This window comes from Sciurus carolinensis, chromosome 2 (genome assembly GCF_902686445.1).
Source record: "Sciurus carolinensis chromosome 2, mSciCar1.2, whole genome shotgun sequence".
Lineage (NCBI taxonomy): Eukaryota > Metazoa > Chordata > Mammalia > Rodentia > Sciuridae > Sciurus > Sciurus carolinensis.
The window spans coordinates 15,357,804-15,384,574 of record NC_062214.1 but is presented as its reverse complement, the minus strand read 5'-3'; the positions used below and the strand labels follow the sequence as shown (position 1 = coordinate 15,384,574).

Sequence of the window (26,771 nt, the reverse complement as noted above, 5' to 3'; positions counted from 1 at the left end):
TTTTTTGGTGGGGGGTATTGGGGATTGAACCCAGGGGCACTTAACCACTGAGTAGTATCCCTGTCTCTTTTTACTTTTTGAGAAGGGGTCTTGCTAAGTTGCTTAGGGCTAAGTTGCTTAGCTGCTTGCTGAGGCTGGTCTTGAACTTGGAATCCTCCTGCCTCAGTCTTCCAAGTTGGTGGGATTGTAGGTGTACACCACCACGCCCAGCTCCCAAGTAACTAATGTTTCTTAAAATTCTGGTGCCTGATGATCGCATATATTATCTTTAAAATATCCATTGCAAATGTAATTTTATTGAAAAGAAAATATTGATTGGAAATCTTGTGTATATGTGTGTGTTTCCAGGAATTGAACTGAGGACTCTGCCACAGAGCCACACGTCCCCAGCCCTTTTCATTTTTTATTTCGAGAAAGGGTCTTGCTGAATTTCCCAGGCTGCCCTGGAAATTGTGGGCCTCCCACCTCAGCTTCCAGAGTCAGTAGGATTATAGGCGTGTACCCCACCCCCCCACACCCAACTAGGAATCTGGTTTTGAATATCATAAAATTTTTTATTGTTTTGGTGGTGCTGGGCCTCAAACCCAGGCTTCATTCTTGGCAAAACTCTTTAACACATCTCCAACCTTAACTTTTTTTCTTGTAGCTTTTGAAATCATTAGAATGTTCCTAACAGTAAAGAATAAGAAAGAAAACAAAAAAACTCCATAACCTCATTTCATTAACAAATGTAGAAAGAGAGGAAGGCAAAAGTGTACCAACTTTTTAAAAAGCAGAATAACTAAAAGGCTGCCTCCCCAAACCTTTCCCTAGAGTTGTCTGGTTGCTGGACACACACAGTCTACTCGTGATGTAAAAGCATGTGGACACTGCCCTTGACCTTTAGCTCCTTCTCCCTGCAGTGAGGAGCTGGATGAGCTGCACTACCAGGACATCGACTCAGACGTTCTGGAGCAGAGAGACAGCAAGTGCAAGGTCAAATGGACCCATGAGGAGGTGAGTGACACAGCGACTCCTTAGAACTGGGGTGAAGAGGGTTGATGGCGCCTGGGGGCCTGGCCAGAGAGCTGAGCCTGGGTTGTTTGCCTGATGTCCCCACTGATGGGATGAAGAGGAGGAGCCAAAGGAAGACGGGGATGGGTCCTCGGCTTCTCCCGCGTCTCTTCTCAGAACATTCTTAGGCACTCTCATCTGAGGACACCGTGGGGTGGAGTTTGTCTCAGACCTCAGGGCCTACAGTTCTTTTTGTGCTGCCTGAAAGTCTGGTGTGTTCTGCATCATGGATATTATGAATATTGATTGTGCTTATTATCTTATTATTATTATTTTTTTCTTTTTTGTGATACTTGGGATTGAACCCAAGGATGCTTTACCACTGACTGAGCTACATCCCATGACCTTTTTTTTTTTTTTTTTTTTTTTTTTTAAATAATTTGAGCCAATCTTCCTGAGTTGCTTAGGTCTTGCTAAGTCTCTAAGGCAGGTCTTGAACTTGGAATCCTCCTGCCTCAGCCTCCTGTGTTGCTGGGATTACAGATATTCCACACCCTGCCCAGATATTCTTTATCTTAATCATTGCTCTAACCTCGTAGCCAGAGACTAGGTAATTACAAAGAATAAAGATTTGTTGACTGTACCATTCTAGAAGCTGGGAGATCCAAAGTTGACAGGTTGTATCTGGTGACAGCCTTCTTGCTCTGAGGACTTTGCATGCTCTGAGGCAGTTCAGAGCATCACATACAAGAGACAGAATCAGCTGGACTTGGTGGTGCATGCCTGTAATCCCAGTGACTCAGGATGCTGAGATAGGAGGATCGCAAGTTCAAGACCAGCAACACACTGTCTCAAAATAGAAAAAGGACAGGGTATGTACCACTCCCGAGTGCTGAAAAAAAGTAAGAGAGAAAGAGTTTTAAATAACCAATTTTTTTGGACAGATCCACTATCAAGATATTAACCCATTGATTTATCTATGAATGAATTAATCCTTCATGAATTAATCCATTCATGAGAGCAGAGACTTGATATAATCATCTCTTCATACCTCACAGTGGGGGGATTAAATTGTCACGTGAGTTTTGGTGGGAACATCTGAACATAGCATCTTTGGACTGCAGTCAACATCTACAACCCCCTCTTTATTTTTTAATTAATCATATTGAATCTTGTAACATGAAACTCTGAATTCTACTAGCTACATCTTTTTGTTCTTTAGAAGAAGTATTGAAAATATAATTTATTGTTTAATCATGTTAATGAAGTTTAATTTGTGTACAATCAAATGAAGATTCTTGCCTGAGTTTTTTTTTGGGGGGGGTTAATATATTTTTATTACCCTTAGAAAGATTCATAGATAATGTTCATCGGGTGGGTGAAGGTTTAATTTTTAGACATGCCAGACCTTTTCTTTTTCTTTCCTTGTTTTGTTTTTTGGTTCTGGGGATTGAAACCAGAGCCTCATGTACACTAAGCACATTGTATATAATCAGATGCTTTTTGTTTTTGTGTTTTTTGGTGGGGGAGGTGGGTAGGACGGAACCCAGAGCCTCCACCACTGAGATACACCCCCGCTACAGATGCACCTTTTTAAATGAAACAATTCGATCAGTTTTGGCAAATACATACTCGTGTAAACACTATCCTGATTATTCCAAAAGTTCTCTTGCATGGGTTCCTGGTTAGGTGTGGCACTCCCCACCCCCCACTTTCAGGCAATCACTGAACTAATATCTCAGTGTGTGCTATTCTTGAACATTCTATAAATGGAATCATACCGTTGTATTCTTCTGTATCTTTTTTTCCCTACTATTCGGGATTGAACTGGTTGCTCTACCACTGAGCTACACCCTTAGCCCTTTTTTATTTTTTATTTTGAGACAGGATCTCACTAAGTTGCCAGGGCTGGCCTCAAACTTGTTACAGTTTCTTTTTCTTTTTTTGTACCAGGGATTATGCCCCAGGGGCACTAAGCCACTGAGCTATGTAGCCAGTTCTTTTTATATTTTATTTTGAGACAGGATCTTGCTAAATTGCTTAGGACCTCACTAAATTGTTGAGCCTAGCCTCGAATTACAGTCTTTCTTCTCCACCTCCTGAGGTACCTGGGATTATGGGTATGCACCACTGCCTGGCTTGTATCTGGCATGATTGGGTAATTTATCCATTTTTATTACGGGGTTATTCCAATATTTGTGTTAATGGATGTTTGGACTATTGGGGATTTTGGTAATTGTGGATAGTAGTTATATGAAGATTCTTTTATAAGTTTTTGTTTGTTTTGTTTTATGTATGTAAATATGTTTTCATTCCTCTTGGCAAGATTCATAAATAGTGTTCATAGGATGGGTGTTGGTTTAATTTTATAGAAACCACTATACCTTTTCTTTTCCTTATTTTTTGTGTTTTTGGTACTGGAGGTTGAAACCAGGGCCTCACGTACTCTAAGCACATACTCTGTCGCTGAGCAGCGCCCTCCAGCCAGATCTTCTCCTTAACTGGTTGCTCCATTTTATACTCCTGGTCTTGTCTTTTCATTCCACCTCTGATTTCCTTACGTGTTTAGTTCTAGGTCTGCTTGTTTAAAACCTGGCATGGTGGCCCAGGCCTGTGATCCTAGCTACTCTTAAGGTTGCGGGATCTCTTAAAACCAGAAGTGTAAGGCCAAACTGGGCAACATAGTTGCTCATCTTAGACAAACCAACCAGCCAGCAAGCCTCTCTGTACAAGTTACAACTCCCTTTTTAGTCCTTCCTGATGTTTCTTCAGTCAGGTACTAAACATGCCTTTTCTGTTCCTGCCACTGTGGACCAGGCACTGAGTTCTACTCTTGTGGGCCCTGAACAAACAAGACTGGGTTCCTGACCCAGGGCAGTGGCTGCCCTGGCTGGAGAGTAGTCACCCCGTGGGCAGGGTGGTGTCTGGCTGCTCACCATTGTGTCTCCTCTGTCTTACCCTCGGGCTCCTGGCAGTAGGAGGCACTTGCTGATTATTGGATGAGGGGTGTCGGCACACCTTTCAAAGGAGTGATCACTCCTGCCTGAGGTTAGGGAGTGCTATGCAAGCACCTTTGAAATCCATCAGTGAGGGAAGACAAACTGGAAAAAACTGGGTAACTCAGAGTAGGAAGTGGTTGTAGATAAGAAAAGTGAGTGCTGGAGTCCAGTTTGGCTGGAGTTTGGCTTTTGAAGGGGAAGTGTTGAGTGAGGTGGAAAGAGTGAGATCAGTTCCTAGAGGCCTTAAATTTTGGACTCCGAAACTCTAGGAGTGTGCAGTTTGCAGTTTGGAGCTGTGGGAAGTTTTATTTATTTTTAATTTAATTTTTTTATTTTTTTTTGGTTGAACGGTACTGAGAATTGAACCCAGGGGTGCTAAACTACGTCCCCTATCCTTTTTATTTTTTGATTTGAGACGGTCTCACTAAGTTGCTGAGGCCGGCCCAGAACTTGGAATTTTCCTGCCTCAACCTCCCAAGTCCCGGGGATTATAGGTGTGTACCACCACTCCTGGCAGATTTTTTAAAAAATCAATTTGAGGAATACTTAATGTAAAACCAACCACAACCTTTTACAGTACAATTCAGTGAGTTTCCACAGATGCTTATATTACAGCCATGAAACTACCAGCATCGTTATGTTTTAGAACATTTCCATTTTCCCCAGCGTCCTCCCTCCACCACTAGCCTCAGTCAACCACTGACTACCTTTTGCCCCTTTACCTTGGGTTATGTTTTCTGGAATTCATTCATGTGATTATGTAGTGACTTGTGATGTCTGACTTCTTTCACTCATCATCATGGTGCTGAGGTTCATGTTGCTGTGTGAATCGTCGTTTAATTTTCTGGAGAATATTTTTACAGCTTCTGTTTTGCCTTCGAGCTACTTTTGATTCTGCCATGAGCTCTGGCCTTGGTGTGATAATGGCCTTCATATGCACTTTTTCTTCTTTTAAGTTTTTTCTGGAGCATCCAAAGGGAACTTTGTAACAAACACATGGAACCTTAACTGTGCTTTGCCCAAATGTACCAGTGGCTTTGTTTGAGGTAGAGGCCTAAGTGAATCCTCCCTGTGCTCTGGCCCCTGCCATCCCTTCCAGAACCATCTTTCTCCCTCTGCGCCTCCCTGCATTCCAGCTATACTTCATTTCTTTAGAACCTTCCCTTGGTCTCTATGGACACGCAATCACTGTGTCCCCTGTAAGGGGATCCCCCTGTAATGGGGCAGTTTGATTAGCATCTGCCTCCTTCCAGATTGTAAACCCCATGAGGTCTGGACATAATTGTCGCTGGCTGTTGCTAGGACTAGCACCTGGCACAAAGTAAGTGCTCGCTTGATGAAGAGTGGATAACAGGGGCTCCATCAGGGGTGGCCATGAGGGTTCCTGCCAATGTGAGCGGGTCTTCCTTTCATTGGCAGGATGAGCAGCTGAGGGCTCTGGTGAGGCAGTTTGGACAACAAGACTGGAAGTTCCTGGCCAGCCACTTTCCCGTGAGTAGGCCTTTCTGGAGCCCCTCTGCTGGGGTAGACTTTCTGCCAAGGGAAAAAAAAAAAAGAGGGTTCTTTACCAACCCCCTCCCCACCTGCTGCTGCCCCCAACAAAACTACCTGCCCAGGACCTTTCTTTCCATACCGGTGTGAGGAAGCCTCCCAGAAATGTTTCATACCTGCTTCAGCATGCCTGGAAGCCTTTAGGCTTGGAGACATTGTAACCCGTGGTCACCAGCATATTTGCATTTCTTCCTGCAAACTGGGAGAGAATAGATGCTCAGTCTCCACAGAGGGGAAGTGATACTTGCAGCAGGCTTCACAGTGAGGCCCCTGAGAGCTGGCTGGTCCCACCACCTCTGAGCATTTAGGGCCTTCTGAGGGTGAAGGGCTTCTGCTGGGACCCCAGCCCCTGGCCTCTAGGTGTCTGGAGTGTCACTGTAGCTGCCATCTGGCTGACTGTTGGGGTCCCTCAGGCAACTCCAGGGCAGAGTCAGCAGACCCCTCTCCCCTTCATCTCCCTCTCTCATATGTAGTCTGAATACTTCAAGGAATAAAATTGCTTCCCCAGAAAACGGATCCCTTCCTGCCCCAGAAGGCTTCTGTAGAAGGGCCCCTGGGCTCAGGTGTGGGAGGTCGCTTTCCACAAGGACCTGAGTTTGTCCTCCTTTGTAGTACAGGGAACGCACCAGGTTCTGTCATGTGGGAGTGTGGCATGTGATGGGTGCGTGGGATAGGATGCAGCCACCTGAGGCCTCAGGGTCCTGAGCCCAGTGTCCTCATCCCAGAAGTTTCACAGGTTCCTGTTCTTCCTGTTCTCTTCCCAGAACCGCACAGACCAGCAATGCCAGTACCGGTGGCTGAGGGTTTTGAATCCGGACCTTGTCAAAGGGCCCTGGACCAAAGAGGAAGACCAGAAGGTAACTGTTGGCACAGGCTGCACACAGAGTGGGACTTCACTCACTGCCAGCGAGTTGGGCATCGTGAGGCTGCCCTGCCTGCTGGCAGGAGTATCCAGCTAAATGGTGGGTGTGACTCATCCTGCTTGTCAATCCGGACATGGCCACACTGGCCCCAAGGCTCTGAGTCTCAGAGTGTCTGCAGGTCTCCCCATTTCTCACTTATGTGCTCAGGGCTGTTGGACAAGTTGCCTGACTGCTTTTTCCCACTCATAAGAGGAAACGGCAATGGTACCTGCTTTATGACACACAGTGAGCGGGTGGCGTGCGAGGGGTTTGCTTAGCAGGCGGCAGTTGCTGATCTTTATTGTGATATAAAGGAGCTCAGAGCTTAGGGGTGCCTTGTTTCTTTGTAGCCCCATAGCCCTTTGAGGTGGGCAGAAGAGGAAGGCCAAGGCTCAAAGAGGGTGAGGATGTGTGCACACTAGGAAGGCAGCCCCTGACCGCCCTGGGCGGCTTTGCGGGAGTTCCTCATCTTGGTGCTTCTCCCTGATGTCAGCCCAGGGGTGCTGTTCCATGTGGCAGGCACAGCCCAGGAAGACAGGGAAGTGAAGGGAGCTGGAAATGCTTACACTGGTTTTAAACTCCACCCCCCTTCTTTTTTTTTTTTCCTGGTACTGGAGGTTGCACCTGAGTTGCTTCACCACTGAACTAAATCCCCAGCCCTTTTCATTTTTTAATTTGAAACAGGGTCTTGCTAAGTTGCCCAGCAGGCTTCAAATGTGCGATCCTCCTTTCTCAGCTTCCCACATTTGGATTATAGGCATGTTCTACCATGTTCAGCTCCTTTTTTTCCTTCTTAAAGTGATGTGTGGTTGCTATAAAAATTTAAACTACACAAAAATAAATTTTATATTTCCTCACCAAATCCCTTTGCCCAGAAGGGTCTGCTCTTCCCAGTGTGCTGTGGCCTATGTGTACATGAGAACGTATGTATTTAGAATTCAGGAGGGGCCTGGTCTGGTTCTGGAGGCTGCATTTGCTGTGGTTTGTGTTCTGAGCAACAGAGCCTGGCGAGAGGCAGTTGGGAACTGAAATCAAGCCATGGTCAGTTGTGACTTGGGGACTGTACCCTCTTGATTTCTACAAAAGTGCTAGAGGGATTGTGGCACCCTGGCATGTGTCTGGGAGTAGGAAGATACATCTCCTATGCTTAGTGTACATGGCTCTGCATCTGGGGAGTGAGCCTTAGGTGCTGTGGGTTTGAGCCCTGTAGGCAGCTTCTGGGCCTTTTTCTCTTTAGAGCATTGACTGGTTTGAGCCCTAAAGAGGAAGGCAGGACCTTGGGGTCCTTTCCCTTTGCTTGATCTCCACTTTAGAGAGCCTCAGTTGCTCTTGGCCCTGGTTCATTCAGGCAATAACTGACAGGGACATGGACGTGGACCGCAGAGAGTCATGCTCTGAGCTGCGTCCTTAGTAACTCCCGTGTTCCTGAGGGGTTGTGGCCAGTGGTACCTCTCAGCACCACAGTGAGGCTCGCACGGATGTGAAGGTAGAGTGTGGGTGAGGGGGGCCTGCACCTCCTGGTTCACAGAGGCTTTTCTGCAAGGTCATTGAGCTGGTCAAGAAGTACGGCACGAAGAAGTGGACACTGATCGCCAAGCACCTGAAGGGCCGGCTGGGGAAGCAGTGCCGCGAGCGCTGGCACAACCACCTCAACCCTGAGGTGAAGAAGTCCTGCTGGACGGAGGAGGAGGACCGCATCATCTGTGAGGCCCACAAGGTGCTGGGCAACCGATGGGCCGAGATTGCCAAGATGCTGCCGGGGAGGTGAGCTGCCTTCTGGGGGCGTGGGGACTGGGGCAGGAGGGTGATGGTCCAGGAGGCAAGCCCATGCTTCCTGGAGGGCACTGCGGTCCTGTACTCTGCTCTCTACTTTCCATCCAGCCTCGTCTCCAGGTTGCCCGGAGGCACACATTGTCAGGAGAAAAGGTGGGTGCCCCAGGCTTCCTGACCACGGAGGACACAGTGCCAAGGGGGGCTACAGCCAGAAAATCGGGTTGTACTGTACTATAATCCAAAACATCAGTTTCCTCCACTTTGTACTGAATGAAAGTCTCCACTTTCTTTTGAAATAGACATCTTTTTTTAGTTTCTGGTTTTTACCTCCATATTTATAAATGGATGTGCTGATTTCTTCTTTAATCTTGGTTTTTAGTTACAGGAGAACATTTAGCTTTCTTAGACTTTCCTATCCTCCTGACCTACCTATTGCCCAATATAGTACAAAAATTTTTAATTAAAATAACAGTGCTTATATTATTACTACCTTGTAAATATAACTCAATTGCTAGAACTGATATCTGAGGTATTTCCTTCTTGTCTGATATTGCTTTTCGTGGAGTTAATCTTTGCCTCTTTTTTTGATTCACAGTTTTTAAGTCTTATAGCTCTTAAGTCTTTGTCAGTGGCCCATCCTGTTCTCAGAGCATCCATAAGTGCTATTTTACAAATGCTTATAATGATTTTTTTTTTTTTTTGGCGGTACTGGGGATTGAACCCAGGGCCTTAGTGAAATGCTTATAATGTATCTGGCAATATTTTTGACTTTTTTTTTTTTTTTTTTTTTTTTTCAGTGAACCAATCCTGGAGATCTTTTCTTTTCCATTTGCTGGTTTCTTTCCAGGACTATTGCCCTGTTGTGACCTTGGAACATTCCTTTGCCTCCTCTGTGTTAGCTTTCTCTTCTTTCTTTGTTTACTTCCTTGTTTTGGTGAAGCACATTATTAGCATCCTGAGATAAGTACGAGGAAGGTAAATTTTTGGTAATGGCACATCCAAAGACATCTTCATTCTACCTCACATTTGATTGATGACTTGGAGGAAAAGAGTCTGGAAATAATTTCCTTCAGAATATTGAAAGCATTTGTTCTAGTCAGCTTTTTCACTGTTGTGACTGAAAGATCTGAAAAAACAATGTTAGAGGAGGAAAAGTTATTTGGGGGCTCACTGTTTCAGAGATCTCAGTCCATAGACTGCCGGCTCCATTCCTTGAGGCTCAAGGAGAGGCAGGACATCATGGCAAAAGAGCGGTGGAGGGAAATGGCTGAAGACATGATGATTGGGAAGCAGAGGGAGGAGAGCTAAACTCAGCTAAGAAAATTAGTCCCCAGAGGCATGCCCGGGGACCCACCTCCTTCAGACACACCCTGCCCACCTTTAGTTGTCGCTCAGTTAATCCCTGTCAGGATTAATTCACTGATTGGGTTAAAACTATCATAACCTAGTCATTTCACCTCTAAACCTTATTGTACTGTCTCACATACGACCTATTTTCCATCTCTGGTTTTCTGGGAGATTTCTTTCTTTTTTTTTTTTTTCTTTATCTCCATAACAAGCATTGTTTTATTGGTAGATTTGGGTTACAATATATTTTGGTAAATACTTCATTGCATCACATTCAATGTATTCTAGTTAGAAATCTTTTAGAGAAAAGCATTATGGTAAATAAAACTGAGTTCTACTCTTCCCTCTTCTTCCCTGTGTTTAAATGTCCTCATCTAGGGGCTGGGATGTTGCTCAGTGGTCAAGCTCTTACCTAACAAGCATGAGGTTCTGGGTTCAGTCCCCAGCATGTGAAACAAAACAAAATCTCTTATCTATTTTTTCCTTATATATAAAATAGATACAATAGTAAACTCTTTTAAAGAGAACATTCTAGAGGATTCAATAAGAAATTCATGAGCAGCACCTGAAACCTTATAATGACTGTATTATGAGCTTATTAATAATTATGGATTTTAGGAATTACCATTATTTTTGTTTGTTCTTTTTAGATATACATGACAATAGAGTGTATTTTGATCTATTTTGTATCCATGGACTATAACTTATTCTAATTAGGCTCCTGTTCTTGTGGTTGTACATGATGTGGAGTTACCCTGGTCATGTATTCAAATACAAGGATAGGAAAGTTACGTCCCATTAATTGTACTGTCCTTCCTGTTCTCCGCACTCCCTTTCCTTTTTTCCTCTTTGTCTAATCCAATGGACTTCTATTCTTCCTCCCCCCACCCTCCTTTGTTGTGTGTTAGCATCCACATATCAAAGACAACATTTGACCTTTGGTTTTTTGGGACTGGCTTATTTCATTTAGCATGATATTGTTTAGTTCCATCCATTTACCAGCAAATGCCATAATTTCATTCTTATGGCTGAGTAATATTCCATTGTGTATACATTTTGATCTTACTTTTCACCTTTCTTTGGAAATTATGTTGACTTAAGAAGGTTTACTTTATAAGGTCACACTTTTTCCTCACTTTTTCTGGCCCTATTTTTATTTTATATTTGTAACAACTTTTTTCACAATTTTATGTTTTTTGAAAATACTTCCTCCTTCCTACATTGTTTTCCTTCCCTGTTTCTTTTGTTTGTTTTGCAAGTATCATTTCATTTTGGAGGCTTCATTGAGAGTCTCCTGATTCTTGACGGCCATTCATCTTTAGGAACCAGTTGCTAAAAATGGTTCGGAAGCCCACTGCACACAGACTGTGCGTATCTGCTGATGGACTTTGCTGCATGTGACTGAGTAGCCAGTGGCCTTTCAGAAGGATATTCCAAGAACTGATCAGTTTTCCCTGGGTGGTTACTTTTCCTAGAGATAAATAAGTCCTTCAGACTGATGCCTGATGGGACTTAGAGATCAGGGCATGGAGAAGCGGGCAGGAGCCTCCCATCTGGTATGCAGATTTTCTGTCAGTTCCAACTTCAGCCTAGTGCACCATTCCAGCCCTCTGCTGTGGCCAGGGTTGCCCAGTCATTTCTTCCCTAAGAATAAATCTTCCTTCCGCTTGCAAGTACTTGTGAAAATCTGTTTGTGCTGTCTTCTACCCTGGTCTCAGTCCTTGTGCATTTTTGCCTTACAGTATTTATTTTCATTCTAGTTCTTTTCTCTGTCATGGCAGTACAGCCCTGGGAGGGAGAAGAAAATTCCAGGTGACGTTTCTCCTGAAGTCTGGAATTAGGTGTTTTCACAACTCAAAGCCCGAGTGTGTCATTTTTGGGGGCTTCCCTGACACTTGGGTTGGAGATGCAGGCCTCTTACCCTCGTTAGCTTGGTTGGCCTTGCAGATGCCACCCAGCCTCACCTTGATCTTCTGTCACCCTTGATCACTTGGTAGTCGTTAGCCACTCTGCCTCCTTGCAGTCCCTCAGACACCATGAACTCTTCCTGACAGCTCTGTGCTGTTCTGGGGGCCTGGAAGCCTCTGCTGCCTTGTCCCTGTTGTGTGACTTCTGGGCTCTTGCCCTTCATTCTCCGTGAGGGTCTCATTTCTTCAGTGAAGTTCTCTCTGTCCTTCCAGACTCTGGTTAGTCCCCGGTGACCTCTGTAGTGCAGTGCCCTACCTTTCTTCTGAGTAATTGTACCCAGTTGCAGGTGGATTTAATGCCTGTCTCCCCCACTAGATGAGACTAAATGACAACCACTTGTCTCATTTGCTGGGTTTCCCCAGTACCTGGAACGAGGCTGGCGTGCAGTGGGTGCGTCATAAATGTCTGTGAGCAGAGGCACGAGTCTCACAGCTTGGAGCATCCTGGGCTCTAACCTGTGGGTGGGAGGACTGGGGAGGTGTTGTAGGTTGGGTCTCCTAGTGGTCAGGAACCTGAGACACAGAGATCAAGTACAAGGAATTTACTGAGGAGGGGCTGCCACTTGTGCGGGGGGGAAAAAGCGGAGAAGAACAGGGAGAGGGTGGAGCAAGCATGGGGTCTCTGGTGAAGTCTGGTCTGGGCCTGAATGAGGCACGGTGTGTGGGTTGGTGCGTGAGCAGGCAGGGGCTTGCATGCTTGCGGGGGTTGGGTTGTCTTCCAAGGCCGTCCTCCAGAGAAAGTCATAGGTAGAAGCTGTTGACCGCAGCACTTAGAGCAGCTGGGAGCTGGGTACACGTGCACTTGGAGGATCTGGGCAAAGCACCAATATCCCATGCCCCACACCCTGCCCTGTCAGCCCTGTGTCCTGAAGGGCCAGAGATACAGACCCTCCTCCTGAACTGCTCAGTTGAGCTGTTACTCTCTTCTGATCGTGTCTCAATGGAAAAGCTCTCTGTTCAGAGCCCGGAAGAAGGCGGTGCCTAGTGTGTGCTGGCAGCTCTGCATTGCTGTGGCCTGGCTCCTGGCTGGACTGCCACGTGCACCACACCCTGCCTCCTTCTCTAGTGTCCTGCATCTCCACGCCCACGCTGTGTGCTTCTGTGCCTCCGCATGCTGGTTGTACTACCCCATCCTGCTCTGTGCTTTTCCACAACCGCTGTCCTCTATGTACTGTTAACACTTCTGCTGACGTGTCCTCAGTATCCATTAAGTGATGGAACACGAAGCAGTCTTCTGTGCTTTCAGGTGAAGAGGCTCAGAGAGGTAGACAGTACGTGGACCCTGTACCCTCTCCAGCCGTTCCAAGTCTGCAAGCTCAGCAAGACTTGCATGCAAGGTCATTGTGAGACTGCTGTCAGGGGTCAGCAGTATGCTTACGGTTTCTGCAGATTCACAACGGCAGTGGGGGGAGTGAGTTCCAAATACATTTTAGATTTTGCAGTTTTCACCATAGCCTAAATAATACCTTTGCTTACTTCATAGAGATGGGTAGAAATCCTCTTCCAGGGCTAGAAACAGATAGTGCCTTAGAGCTGTGAAGCCGTAGAATTCATCCTGCTGCACCTCCATCTGCCAAAGTGGAACTCAGCTCAGGGAGGTTGTGGTGTGCCTCGGGGTGCGCCAGCCCAGAACTGGGGCTTCAGAGGTCTCTGGTTTCCCCTGCAGGACAGACAACGCCGTGAAGAATCACTGGAACTCCACCATCAAGAGGAAGGTGGACACGGGAGGCTTCCTCAGCGACTCCAAAGACTGCAAGCCCCCTGTGTACTTGCTGCTGGAGCTTGAGGACAAGGACGGCCACCAGAGTGCTCAGCCTGCAGAAGGCCAGGTGAGGTGGCTGCAACCCAGCCCAGCCTCAGGGCTTCACCTCCAGTTGGTTCCATTTCACGGTTATCTGACACCATCTTGTAGCACTCCTCATCCACTGCGTCCCTGGGCTCTGCCACAGGGTCTCCACGCGGCTGGTGTCCTAGGACCTTTCTTGTAATAGGCACTGCACATACCTGTGTGCCCGCAGGTGAAGGAGAACAGAGCTGTCTGGTGTGGATGCTGAGACAGGCTGGGGAAGAGGCTCTCAGTCTCCTGTCCTCATCAGCAGCTTCCTTCTCACCTGTTGCTTTTTCCAGTCCTACAATGGAAAGCATTTTTGCTGTTAAAAAAAGAAAAACAGGGCTGAGGATATAGCTCAGTTGGTAGAGTGCTTGCCTCTCAAGCACAAGGCCCTGGGTTCAAAACCCCAAGACCGCAAAAAAAAAAAAAGCATGCAGTCATGTTCAGCCACCACCAAGTCCCCTGTGCTGCTATTGGATGACCTTTTTCCTACCCCTCGCTTCCTCCTATTTTTTATCTCTGTAATTTTGCCTGTTTTAGAAAGTCATATGAAATCATAAAGCTTTCCATTTAAAATTTAAAAATAAAACCGATATATGAACATGTTAATGTACCCCCATCCCACACCCCAGAGCAACTGTTTTTACCTGTCCCTCCAGTGATGTTTAGAGGGAGGGGGGGGGTACTGGAAACCAAACCCAGGGGCACTATTTAAAATTTTATTTTGAGACAGAGTCTTGCTAGGTTGCCCAGACTGGCCTTGAAGTTGCCATCTTCCTCCTTTGGCATCCTGAGTAGCTGGCATTACAGGTGTGTACCACCACACTGGGCGCCATTTTGACCTTATGGTGACAGCGTGGGACTGCTCGTTGCACATGTTACTGTTCGTGCCGACTGTGGTTACATAAAAGATCTGCCAGTTTTATGAGCACCAAATACAATTATCATTGCTTTAATTGTAACTTTATGCTTATTTTTGAGTTGATCTTTATCCCCCCACTTTGTTAAGACATAATTGACAGTTCTGGGAGTGTGGCACTTAGGTAGCATGTGTGAGGTCCTGGGTTCAGTCCCCAGCACCACAAGAACAAATAAACAAAAAGACATAATTAGCAGATACAAATTACATATATTTATAATGTCTGCTGTGGAATGTTTGTGTGGCATAGTAACTTTTATGCACATATCACAATGCAATGTTCTGACTGGTGAGGGTGACTGTTTTCTCTTAATGTGTCATTTGCCTTCACTTGTTTTTGTTTATCTTTTTTCTTTCTTGATTCTGAGGATTGAACCCAGAGGTGCTTTGCACACTGGGCCACATCCACATCCCCAGCCCTTTTTATTTTTTATTTTGAGTCAAGGGCTTGCTAAGTTGCTTAGGGTTTCCCTAAGTTGCTGAGGCTGGCCTCAAACTTGTCATCTCCTGCCTCAGCCTCTTGAGTCACAAGGGTTACAGGCGTTTGCCACGGTACCCAGTGTTGTTTGATTTGCAAATATATTTATACTGTATATTAAAATGTTGTCCCTTTATCTTGTAACTTTCTTTCCGGTGTGTTGGTAGCTTCCTCATCTGTTTATTTTATAAAAGTTGAAAGGTCAAATTTACACACAGCAGAAGTCACCCTGAGTTGAGAGTTCTGCTGGTTTTAACAATGCATGTAGTTAGGTAACCATCATCACAATCAATACCAAACGTTTTATTAACCCCCCAGATTCCAAAGTATAATTGCCCACTCTCTCTGCCCTTATCCTCTGAAGACTTTTGCCTGTTGTCTGTCTGTAATCTTGTCTTTTTCTAACTTTTATTTATTTTCATTAACTTTTCTGACAGTGATAAATATTTTTTTTTTTAAAAATCCTTTTCATACATGTATCTAGGGTAATAATGTCTATCTCACAATCTACTGTCCTTCCTCTTCCACCCACCCTACCCCTCCTCTCCCCTCACTCCCCTCTGTATAATCCAAAGTTCCTTCATTCTTCCGTACCTACCCCCTGCTATGGGTCAGCATCTACTTATCCGAGAAAACATTCAGCCTTTGGTTTTTTGGGATTGGCTTTTTTTTTTTTTTACATAGCATAATGCTCTCCAGTTCCATCCATTTACCTGCAAATGCCATAATTTCATTCTTATTTAAGGCTGAGTAACATTCCATTGTGTATATATGCCACAGTTTCTTTATCCATTCATCTGTTGAAGGGCATCTAGGTTGGTTCCATAATTAGCTATTGTAAATTGAGCTGCTATAAACATGGATGTGGCTGCATCACTGTATTATGCTGATTTTAAGTCCTTTGGATATAAACCAAGGAGTGGGAATGTTGGGTCAAATGGTGGTTCCATTCCAAGTTTTTTGAGGACTCTTTATTCTGCTTTCCAAAGTGGTATCACTAATCTGCAGTCCCACCAACAATGTATGAGCGTATCTTTTTCCCCACATTCTTGTCAACACTTATTGTTGCTTGCATTCTTGATCATTGCCATTCTGACTGGAGTGAGATGAAATCTTAGAGCAGTTTTGATTTGCATTTCTCTAATTGCAAGAGATGAACATTTTTTCATGTTTGTTTATCGATTGTATTTCTTCTTTGAAGTGTCTCTTCCGTTCCTTAGCCCATTTATTGATTGGGTTATTTGTTATTTTGGTGTTAAGTTTTTCGAGTTCTTTATATATCTTGGAGATTAGTGCTCTATCTGAGGTGCGTGTGGTGAAGATTTTCTCCCACTTTGTAGGCTCTCTCCACATTATTGATTATTTCCTTTGCTGAGAAGAAGCTTTTTAGTTTGAATCCATCCCATTTATTGATTCTTAATTTTATTTCTTGTGCTTTAGGAGTCTTGTTAAGGAAGGCCCATCCTAAGCTGACATGATGAAGATTTGGGCCTACTTTTTCTTCTCTTAGGGGCAGGGTTTCAGCGCCAAAGTCTTTGATCCACTTTGAATTGATTTTTTTGTGCAAGGTGAGAGATAGAGGTTTAATTTCATTTTGTTACATGTGGATTTCCAGTTTTCCCAGCACCATTTGGTGAAGAGGTTATCTTTTCTCCAATGTATATTTTTGGCACCTTTGTCTAGTATGAGATAACTGTATTCATGTAGGTTTGTTTCTGTATCTTCTGTTTTGTACCATTGGTCTATATGTCTATTTTGGTGCCAATACCATGTGGTTTTTGTTACTATTGCTCTGTAATATGGTTTAAGGTCTGATATTGTGATGCCTCCTGCTTCATTCTTGGTAAGGATTACTTTGGCTATTTTGGGTTGTAATTTTCTCTTTATAAGAAGGTTGTATGCATGGAGCCATATACATAGTGTTACTTTTTCACTTGGCATAATATATTTAGGATTTATCCATGTTGTGTTTATCTGTAGTATGTTCCCTTTTATTGATGAATAATATTCGGTTGTATGGATGTACTACAGTTTATCAATTTCCCAGCTGTGGGACATTGTTTCCAGGTAGTATTTACAAATAAAGCTATGGTAAACATCACCTTATGGGTTTTGTTTTAACTGAGCCATCCGTTGAAGCCAGGGCTTTGCATATGATAGGCAAGTGCTCTACCTCTAAGCTATATCCTTAGTGCTCTACCTCTAAGCTATATCCTTAGGCACATGTACAGGATTTTGCTTTAATGTGTTTCCGTTTCTTTATGTAAATATGGTGACTGTATTCCTAACTTTATAAGAAGCTACAAAACTGGTTTCCTAAAACTGGTTGTTCTCTCTTTTGGTTTTTTGTTTGTTTTGGTTTTGGTAATGGGGATTGAACCTGAGGGTACTTTACTACTGAGCTACATCCCCAGTCCTTTTTATTTCTTTTGAGATAGCGTTTTGTTAAGTTGCTGAGGGTTTCAGTAAGTTGCCCAGACTTGCCTTGAACTTGAATCCTCCTGCCTCAGCCTCCTGATTCACTGAGATTGCAGTTGTGTGCTTGACCTAAGTGGCGGTGGTTTATTGGTAGTTTCTAAATAGTGTTTTTGGCATCCACCTGCCCCATTATAGGTAGCAGTTAAAAGTTTTCAATCAGACGTGTTAATCCATCCTATCTCCTTTCTTTGGGTGTGTGTGTGTGTGACAAACCATTTTCATTGTATCCACCTGACAGCAGTGACATTAACAGCTCTCATTTCGGTCAGGTACTTCACAGGTCCTTGCTGATCTGCCTAATATCCTTGCATTGTAAACCTTAGTGTCCTCATTTTACAGGCAGAGGTCATATACTTGCTCAGAGTCAGCTACGCAGTGGCAATGCTCTATCTGAATCCAGGCCTGTGCTCTCCCCCAGCCCCACTGTGCCCCTGTTAATGTGGGATCTTGCGCCTTGTTCTCCACATGGCCTTGATTATCCCATGTGCTATTTTTTCTTTCTTTTTCAAAAACTTTTGAAAATTGTAGATGATAAGAAGAATAAGAAGAGTACCGGGAACCACCATGCACCCAACATTCAGTTTTAATCTTCGACAATTGCTAACTCTTTAATTTAAAAATACTTTTAGTTGTAGATGGACACGGTTCATTTATTTATTTATTTGTATGTGATGCTGAGGATTGAACCCAGTGCCTCACACATGCTAGGCAAGCCCTATGCCACTGAGCCACAACCCCAGCCCGACAATTGCTAACTCGTGGCTACCCTTCTTTCATCTGTACTTCTGCTCACTTGCCTGTATTGAATTATTTTAACCCCTAGATTTCACATACTTAAGGATGTATCTTTAAGAGACAGGTTTTTCTTTTTTCTTAAAAGCATATTCCTTGAACAAGTAATTTCTTAAGATCATAATAGAATCTTAACCAGTTATCAAAAACTGTCAGTAATAAACTTGTAATGAGATAGAAAATGGAAAAAAATCCTTGTGAATGAGGGTACAGCCTGACGCCAGCTATGTCAAAAACTTGCCACACAAAAGATGAAATAGAAGCCAGATGCAGTGGCACAGGCCTGTAATCCCAGTGGCTCAGGAGGCTGAGGCAGGAGGATCACAAGTTCAAAGCCAGCCTCAGCAAAAGTGAGGTGCTAAGCAACTCAGTGAGACCGTTTCCAAATAAAATACAAAATAATCTGGGGATGTGGCTCAGTGGTTGAGTGTCCCTGGATTCAAGCCCCAGTACCTGCCCCCCCAAATAAACAACAACAAAAAAATAAACAAAAGATGAAATAGAGATTCAGCAAAAAGTTACAGTTATTCCTTGGTGGTAATTCTATTTGTCAGGCAGCCTTCTCGCTGCTGCATGTGCCCTTTTGAAGACCGCTTTAGCATCTCATAGAAACATGCTGAGCTGTGTCCAGAGTTCTGCTGGGAGTTTTTGATCTGAAGGATTTGCCTTCATTTTTTTTTTTTTTTTTTTCTTTCCTATCACAGACTAATACACTGTACATACATTTTTTCAAATTGTCCACTAAGTTTTCAGAAAAGTTGCAGGAATAGTATAATGAACTCCCGTACATGCTTTCCTGGGTTCATTAATTTTTGACATTTTGCCAGTTGCTTCCTCTTTTTTTTGTATGTATTTCTTTTATGTATCTGCCATTTGAAAGTCTGTTATTGTGCCTTTACGCCCTTGAACGCCTCAGTGTGGATTTTACAAGAATAAGGGCATTCACTTCCATTACCTTAGTATGACTATCCAGTGGACTTTAAAATTAATTCTGGGCTTTCATCTCATCCACAGTCCATATGCCACCTTTTCCCATAATCATTCTGGGACTGTGCCTTTAGCTGTTCTGTTGCTTTCATTAGGCTTCTTGTCTCACAACATTGATACTTTTTGAAGTGTGCAGTATGGGTAGTTTTTTTGTAGAATGTCTCTCATTTGGGGTTCATTTGAGTTTGCTTATTATTAGATTCAAGTTGTGTATTTTTTAGCTGAAAACCACTACATAGTCCATATCTCGAAACAAAAATGCACACTTGTGTCTAACAGGAAAATCTCATGACCAGCTGGCCGCCAACGTCCACCACCATAAAGGAAGAGGAGGGCAGCGAGGGGGACACTGTGGCAGCTGCCATGTCTAAGGAGCAGGAGCCTGTCCCTGCAGAGCCGGATGGGGTGCGCACCCCAGAGCTGCTGGAGGAGTTCCCCAAGAATGAAGACCAAGAGGGCTCCCCTCCAGAAACCAGCCTGCCCTACAAGTGGGTGGTGGAGGCGGCAAACCTCCTCATCCCTGCTGTGGGGTCCAGCTTCTCTGAAGCGCTGGACTTGATCGAGTCGGTATGTTGGCCAGAGCAGCTCACAGAGGGCACCCCCAGCAGGGAACGTTTTCCTCATGGACCTGTCTTTCTCTTCACTCTGTCATCCTACTACCATTTACTGACCTGATGTGAGTAGCCACCCTGGGCAGGTCCTAGGACACTGACTTGGTTCTTGCCCTCTGGTATGAGCATCGGTGTGTGCAAGGTGACCTGACTCCTCTCTGCAGCACCGGGTGGGGTGGGAAGGCCTTCCAGAGGAGGGCGCTGCAACAGTCCACAAGGATGAGGGCACACGGTTGGTTAGGTTTCCCTGGAGGGAGACCCAGGAAGTGCAGTTTGGGGGCTGGTTCTGCAGTGGTAAGTGGTCTGTTGCTGCTCAGGGTAAGCAGCCCGTATCCATGCGAGGCTGCTGCATGAGCTGGGGTCTGTACCTCTTGCATCGTCCCGGAATCAGGCTGGCTGTCTGGCCCAGAACTCGGGTTCTTTCCGTTTCTTTCTGCTTCTGAAGGGGAGTTGCAGTGTGTGAGAAACCTGCCGTCCCCCTGGCTCTAGGCTGCTTTTGTGGGATGTGCTTCTGATCTACCAGATGCTGTCAGTTCCGGGACCTCCCTGAGGTTGGGACGTGGGCCTGAGGTCACCTTGCCCCCAAGCTGGCTTCCACCTTTAAGAATGAACCTCCTCCACCTCCAGCAAGTCCCAAGGACCAGAAACGCTGCTAGGCCTGGCTCTGCTGAGGGCTGCACCTCCAGGACCGAGCAGAGTCCTCTTTCCGGAAGCCTCTGGGCTTGCACTGTCGTTTTCTGGGTAAAGGTGGAAAGACCTGGGGTGACTCTCAGGTTTGTTCTCAGAAACCTAGTGCCAGTTCCTTGGTCTGAAAATAGGAGAAGTCTTGCTTCCCCAGTAGGATTGTTGGGATTGAAACAACTTTCAAAGTGCCCCAGGGAGGCACCTATGATGGACAGGCATCCCTTCCATTGTCTATATTTTGATTTCTAAAAGTAACTATGAAAATACAAATGTACAGGGTTGGGGACGTGGCTCAGCGGTAGAACACTCACCTAACATGCACGAGGCCCTGAGTTCGATCCCTTGGGCCACCAGAAACTCTTTGAGGAAATGCATGGAAATGTCAACATTGGTTTTAAGGGACCGTGTGTATTTTCTTTCTGAGTGAGTCCTTCTGCTTTAAAAGTAGAGTGGTTCCTAACCTCCCTCTCTGACAGGACCCCGATGCTTGGTGTGACCTGAGTAAATTCGACCTCCCGGAGGAGCCCTCTGTGGAGGGCAGTATTGGTAGCAGCCCGGGGCAGTCTCAAGCCTCATCGCAGCAGCAGCAGCCGCAGGCACTGCCAGCCTGCCCACCAGCTGCATCGGCACCCAATGTCACGGAGTACCGCCTGGATGGCCACACTATCTCAGACCTCAGCCGGAGCAGCCGGGGCGAACTGATCCCCATCTCCCCCAGCACTGAGGTTGGGGGGTTGGGCATTGGTACACCGCCCTCCGTGCTCAAGCGGCAGAAGAAGCGGCGAGTGGCCCTGTCCCCTGTCACAGAGAACAGTGCCAGTCTGTCATTCCTGGACTCCTGCAACAGTCTCACCCCTAAGAGCACGCCTGTCAAGACCCTGCCCTTCTCGCCCTCCCAGGTGCGTATCCCGACTCAGGCCAGACCCAGAAGCACGCACCGTTGAGCCAGTGTTGACTGAGCAGCTGCCGTGAGCTGGCGATACGCAGCTGTATTTGGCTCTACCTGTGTAGAGCTTCCGCTGTGGCAGGAAGGCTGTTAATAAGGAAGCTCAAATGTGATAAGAGGTGTGAAGGAGGCAGCCTGTGGTGCTGTGTGTGCATCTAGGCTGGGGGGCCGCGAGGACTCAGGAGGTGGAGCGCAGGTGACCACTGAGCGCTGAAGAGGGGAAGAGAACTCCATCTTACTTGCTAGAATATCCTGTCCCTTGACCATCTGTTCCACAGCACTTGGCCAAGTACCCAGGGAGCTGAGCTATAGGTGACAGCCCCTTGTGGGGTAGTCAGTCCTGGGGGCCGGCTGACGGTGAATTAACCAGACTACAGTGTAGAAAGTGGGAACTGCTGGGTCATCAGGAGCTTACAGAAAGCAAGCCAGATCCTGGGTCTGCCTCTAGGGCTGGTGTTGGGGCAGCCAGGAAAGACGCTAGCCCTTTTTTAAGGGCCTGGGGAGGCACCCAAGCTTCCTGGAAAGCAGTGTTAGAGCTGGGTCTCCTTTCCTCCATCACCTTGACCAAGAGTGAAATTGCCTGGGGGCAGGACAGGCCATGGAGCCTGGGCATAGCCTAGGTTACGTGCTCCCTGGGCAGTGGGAGGATAGGAGTATCGTACCTGCTCAGGCAGGTCCTGCATCTCCCATCTTCCACAGCGTGACTGTTGAGATGAGGCACAGGGTCTGCCTGTCCTGTGAGGCTGTGGAGGGAGCCCAGCCCAGCAGTGGCACGTGCAGGAGGGCTTCTGTCCTGGAGGATTGAGGCTCAGCCTGTGGTTCGAAATGGCTAATGGCGTTTCCTGGGGGGATCCTGTTTGCTAGGTCTGCCTTATTAAAGTACTGTAGCTGGGTGGCTTGGATGGCAGAAATGTTTTCTTATCATAGAAAGAAGCCCAGGGTCAAGGAGTGGGCAACCTTGGTTCTGAGGTCTCCTTGTGTCTTAATTGTCCTCCCTTGTGGGACACTGTCCTAATCTTTTGTCTTTTCTCTTACAGTCCCTTATTTTCTCATAAGAACAGCAATCATTAGGTTAGGTCCCACCCTAATGACTTTTTTAAATGAATTACCTCCTTCAAATCCACATATGCAGGGACTGGGGACTCAGTCATAGCATATGCGAGGCCCAGGTTCGATCCCCAGAATTGAAAAACAAAACTAAAGTCCCTGTCTCCAAATACAATCCCATTCTGAGGTGCTGGGGTTTAGATGTTAGTATGTGAGCCTGAGAGGGACATGGTTTAGCCTGTCTTGAGTAGGGGCCTGGGTGGAGAAGGATGACAGCAGAGCCCTGGGCTACCCAAATAGCCCTGAGGGATAGGGAGCATGGCCGCTTTCCCCAGAGACACTGCCTGGGCTGGTGGGCCTAAGGCTACCTGTAGGACAACCCCTTAGGGCAGGGAGGGCTTAGGTGCAGGTGTGCAGAGAGCGCAGATGCCAGCTCTAGCTAGATTGTGAGCCTGGCCTACACACCTGGTGCAAGGATTTGAACACCACGTGCTTCTGTGAAAGGGCTGGGGGTACCTGAGTCTCAGGATTCACAGGGACTAATGCCTGTTTGGAGTGCTTAGTCCTGCAAATGGCCACCTCTGTGCCTTCACAGCCACTTCAAAGCTGTAAAGGACCGCAGTCGGCTTTCTCTGTCTTAACTGCACTGTGTCAGAGTTAGGATTTGGGTGATGGTGAGCCTGGGTCTTCACAACTACTTGTGGGTCCTGTCCACCTGTCTTGGTCTTTGCTGGTGCCCAACAGCTCAGGAGGGTACCTCGGCCTTAGGGCAGCTATATTGCGGGAGGGGCTTCTGAAGTTGCTGCCCCAGTCCCAGGGCCTCAGGAAGCCACCTGTAAGTCATCCTGTCCTGTGTTCTTTCTTCCCTGGCAGTTTCTGAACTTCTGGAACAAACAGGACACCCTGGAGCTAGAGAGCCCCTCGCTGACGTCCACTCCAGTGTGCAGCCAGAAGGTGGTAGTCACCACGCCCCTACACCGGGACAAGACACCCCTGCACCAGAAGCATGCTGCGTGAGTGCTGGCCTCCACCTGCCCCTCCCCGCTCAGTGGCCGGTGCGTGTCCTGGGGCAGTGGGGAGCTGCTCCTGGGAAAGCACATCAGTCTTGGGAAGTGTTCTCCCTTGGGTCACCACACCTCTTCATGTTTGTCAGCGTAGACTGCTATTTACCTTCTTCCCTTATTTTTGTTATTTCTTAACTTGAGCAGAGTCCAAGTTGACACACAAACTGAGATCTCTTCCCCTCTTACAAACTCCGAGTGCAGACCTGGAGTGTTTGATAGCCTTGCGTGTGGGCTGGAAGCAGCTCGCCTCCGCAGCTTGCATGGGCTGCCCAGTGCCTGTCTTTTGGAAGAGCTTTCTGGTCTTTTCCCCATGGGTCAGGTAACTGAATTCCAGACGGAGTTGCTTCCCTGCTTTTTTGCCTGTTGCCTTTGCTGCAGGAGAAGTTTGCTGGTGTCCTGTGAAGAAGTTTGTGTGGTTCAGGAACCAATTCAGGAATTTAGCCCCATATGATGACGGGTGATTTCAGAAACAATTCATGCATCCTTTGGTTAGAAATCAATCTCAACAGTAGATCTAAAAAAATAGGTTTTAGGACTGGGATGTTGCTCAGTGGGTAGAGTACTAGTATGTGCCAGGCCCTGAGTTGGATCCCAGTACCACAAGTAAATCAGTAGGTAAACACACACACACACACACAATGAAAAGATAGGTTTTGTGAGAAATGATTCTCCATTCAAACCAGAATTCTAGATTTTACATCTAAGCCCTTAAACAGAGATGCCAAACCCCAGAAGGCATTGATGCCTCCCCTCTTTCCCTTCTCAAGCCCAGGAGTATCCAGTTACCTACCAGGCACGGTTCTATTTTGTGAGATGCTGTGTGTATGTATGTATGTATTTATTTGGTACTGGAGATGGAAACCAGGGGTACTTATCCACTGAGCTACCTGTCTGGCCCTTTTTATTTTTTGTTTTGAGACAGAGTCTTGCTAACTTGCTTAGGGCCTAAGTTGATGAGGCTGGCCTTGAATTTGAGATCCTCCTGCCTCAGCCTTCTGAGCCTGGGATTATAGGCATACACCACCACACCCAGGTCTTTAAGTTTTTTACTAAATTCTGAGGATGTAACTAAGTTGCTCAGGCTGACTTCAAACTTATGATCTTCCTGCTTCTGCCTCCCAAATCAGTGGGATTATGGTCATGCATCACCATGTCCAGCAATGGTGTATATTTTTGTATTCCTACATACTTTTAGAGTTTGTTCTGTGATGCAGTTGAGTTACTTAAAAAGTTTGATCCTAAGGGTCTTCCTCAAGATACATTAAGAGAGGATGGAGGCCTGGGGTTTTAGCTCAGTGGTGCAGCGCTTGCCTTGCCCATGAGTCGCTGGCTCTCACCCCCGTCTCCCAACCGCCTGGTCTCTCAGGGTTACTGGCTTCGATCCTCAGTACCACATAAAAATAAATAAATAAATGTATTGTGTCCATCTACAACTTAAAAAAAAAAAAAACAGAGAACAGGATAGGGCAGTTCAATTCCAGATCCTTCAGTGCTGTACCGGATGCCTTGTGAATGAAAAGCTTGTCCCTTCTGACTGGTGAGAATGAGCAGTATTCCTAGCCCTGTGTGTGCTGTGCTGCTCCCTTATAATCATTTTTTTTTTTTTTTTTTTTTTTTTATTGGGGATTGAACTCAAGGGCACTCAACCTTGGAGCCACATCCCCAGCCCTTTTTTGTATTTTATTTAGAGACAGGGTCTCACTGAGTTGCTTAGAACCTTGCTGTGTTGCTGAGGCTGGCTTTGAACTCACGATCCTCCTGCCTCAGCCTCTGGAGCTGCTGTGATTACAGGCGTGCACGTGTGCACCCCTGCACCGAGCCCCTCTAATCTTTCTGAAGGTCATTCCCTGGGTCTCTGGTGTTTCCTGACACGAATGTGCAGCTTAGCACTCTGTTGAGTACACCAGGGCTCCTCTGCACGTCTCCAGCCTCTCCTTTGCCCCCCTCTCCTCTCTGGTGCTGTGCCCTGTGACCTCTAGCTGCTGCCTAGGACTCCCTGGACTCTCAGTATCTGCAACTCCAGGGTCTGCCGGCTTCACCTGAGTGTCCGCTGCTTGTGCCGTGGCCAGCAGTCCCAGTGCAGTTTGCTGGAGCAGTCGCTGACCTGCCCCCACGAGCCCGTCTCAGGGGTCCCTGTCCTTTGTTGCCTGGTGTTGGGGTCTGTTCATCTGTTGCATCTTGGTTTCTTTGCTCTTCCACGTGGGAGGCTACATCTGCTCCCTGATGGTCTGTTTTGGGCAGAAGTAGAAGCCTGATGTTTCATCTTTCATTCAGGTTATTATCACTAAAGAATTTTTGGTTTTCTATATTCTCTCTCAAAACTTCTTTTTTTTTTTTTTTTTTTTTTTGGGCAGTGCTGGGAATTGAACCCAGGGCCTCATGCTTGCAAGACAAGCACTCTACCAACTGAGCTATCTCCCCAGCCCCTCAAAACTTCTTTTTGATGTTTGCCAGGACAAGAATGACTTAGACTTAAATTCCAGACTTTATTGGTATTTGTTGCCCTCTGATCTTATATCCCATCTTTCTAGTTTTATTGTTTTTTGGCTTTATTGCTCTCAGAAGAAAAAAGGTTGTGGTTTTTTGAAAGGGAGTGTTCACTAACAAATTTAGAAGCTTCTTGACTGACCAGGGGTTGTGACCCCTTTACACCCAGTGCGAGTTGCACACCCATCCTCCTGAACATCACAGCTGAGCTCCACCTGCTTTAAAAGTGGCGGAGCTCTTGAGCAGTTGGTTGGGCAAAATCTGACATGAACCTATTCTGCAGTAAAGTTTTGCGTATGTCATTATTTCTAAAAAGTAGAGTGGGTGTAATAGAGTTCTCAGGCTGCCTGGGCGAGGGCTGTGCTCAGATCTGGGCCTTCTTCCTGTTTCTCAGCAATGAAGCTGGAGACAGAAATCTTGAGAATAGACATGACCTCAAACGGTGGCCTGTCCCTCATTTTCTTACAGTATTCAGGTCGTGGGAAAAGCTGACATCCACCCAGGTGCTTCCTTTGTAGTCTTTTTCTGCCTCGATCCTTCCTTATAGGTTTTTTATTTTTTTAGTCTCTTCTCTTCTCTTTCCTTTCTCCTCTCTCCTCTTCTCCCTCCTCTCTTCTCCCTTCTCTTCTTTTTTCCTTCCTTCCCCTCCCCTCCCTACTTTGGATTGAACTGCATCCCCAGCCTTTTATTTGAGACAGGGTCTTGCTAAATTGCCTAGTTTGGCCTCAAACTTGAATCACCCTGCCTCTGCCTCCCGAGTAGCTGGGATTACAGGCAGTGCCACCAGGCTCAGAATTTTTTACCTCTTCAATTTGCTAAGCTGCATATGGGTTTGTGTTTATTTACTTTTGCCCCCACCTCCACCCGTTCTGGAATGGACCACGGGCCTCTGCCTGCGAGGTGAGTGCTCTACCA

General features: G+C 46.2%; 1 protein-coding gene across 1 annotated transcript in view; it reads left to right on the top strand.

The window, feature by feature from the left end:
• The window catches only part of Mybl2 (MYB proto-oncogene like 2), a 35,549-nt gene that overhangs the window by 2,507 nt on the left and 6,271 nt on the right, over positions 1-26,771 (top strand). The window contains exons 2-9 of the mRNA XM_047540547.1: positions 903-996; positions 5,412-5,483; positions 6,308-6,400; positions 7,989-8,209; positions 13,199-13,361; positions 19,297-19,584; positions 20,789-21,211; positions 23,179-23,318. Of these exons, the coding sequence (XP_047396503.1) occupies positions 903-996; positions 5,412-5,483; positions 6,308-6,400; positions 7,989-8,209; positions 13,199-13,361; positions 19,297-19,584; positions 20,789-21,211; positions 23,179-23,318 (1,494 nt within the window). The remainder of the gene's footprint in view (positions 1-902; positions 997-5,411; positions 5,484-6,307; positions 6,401-7,988; positions 8,210-13,198; positions 13,362-19,296; positions 19,585-20,788; positions 21,212-23,178; positions 23,319-26,771) is intronic.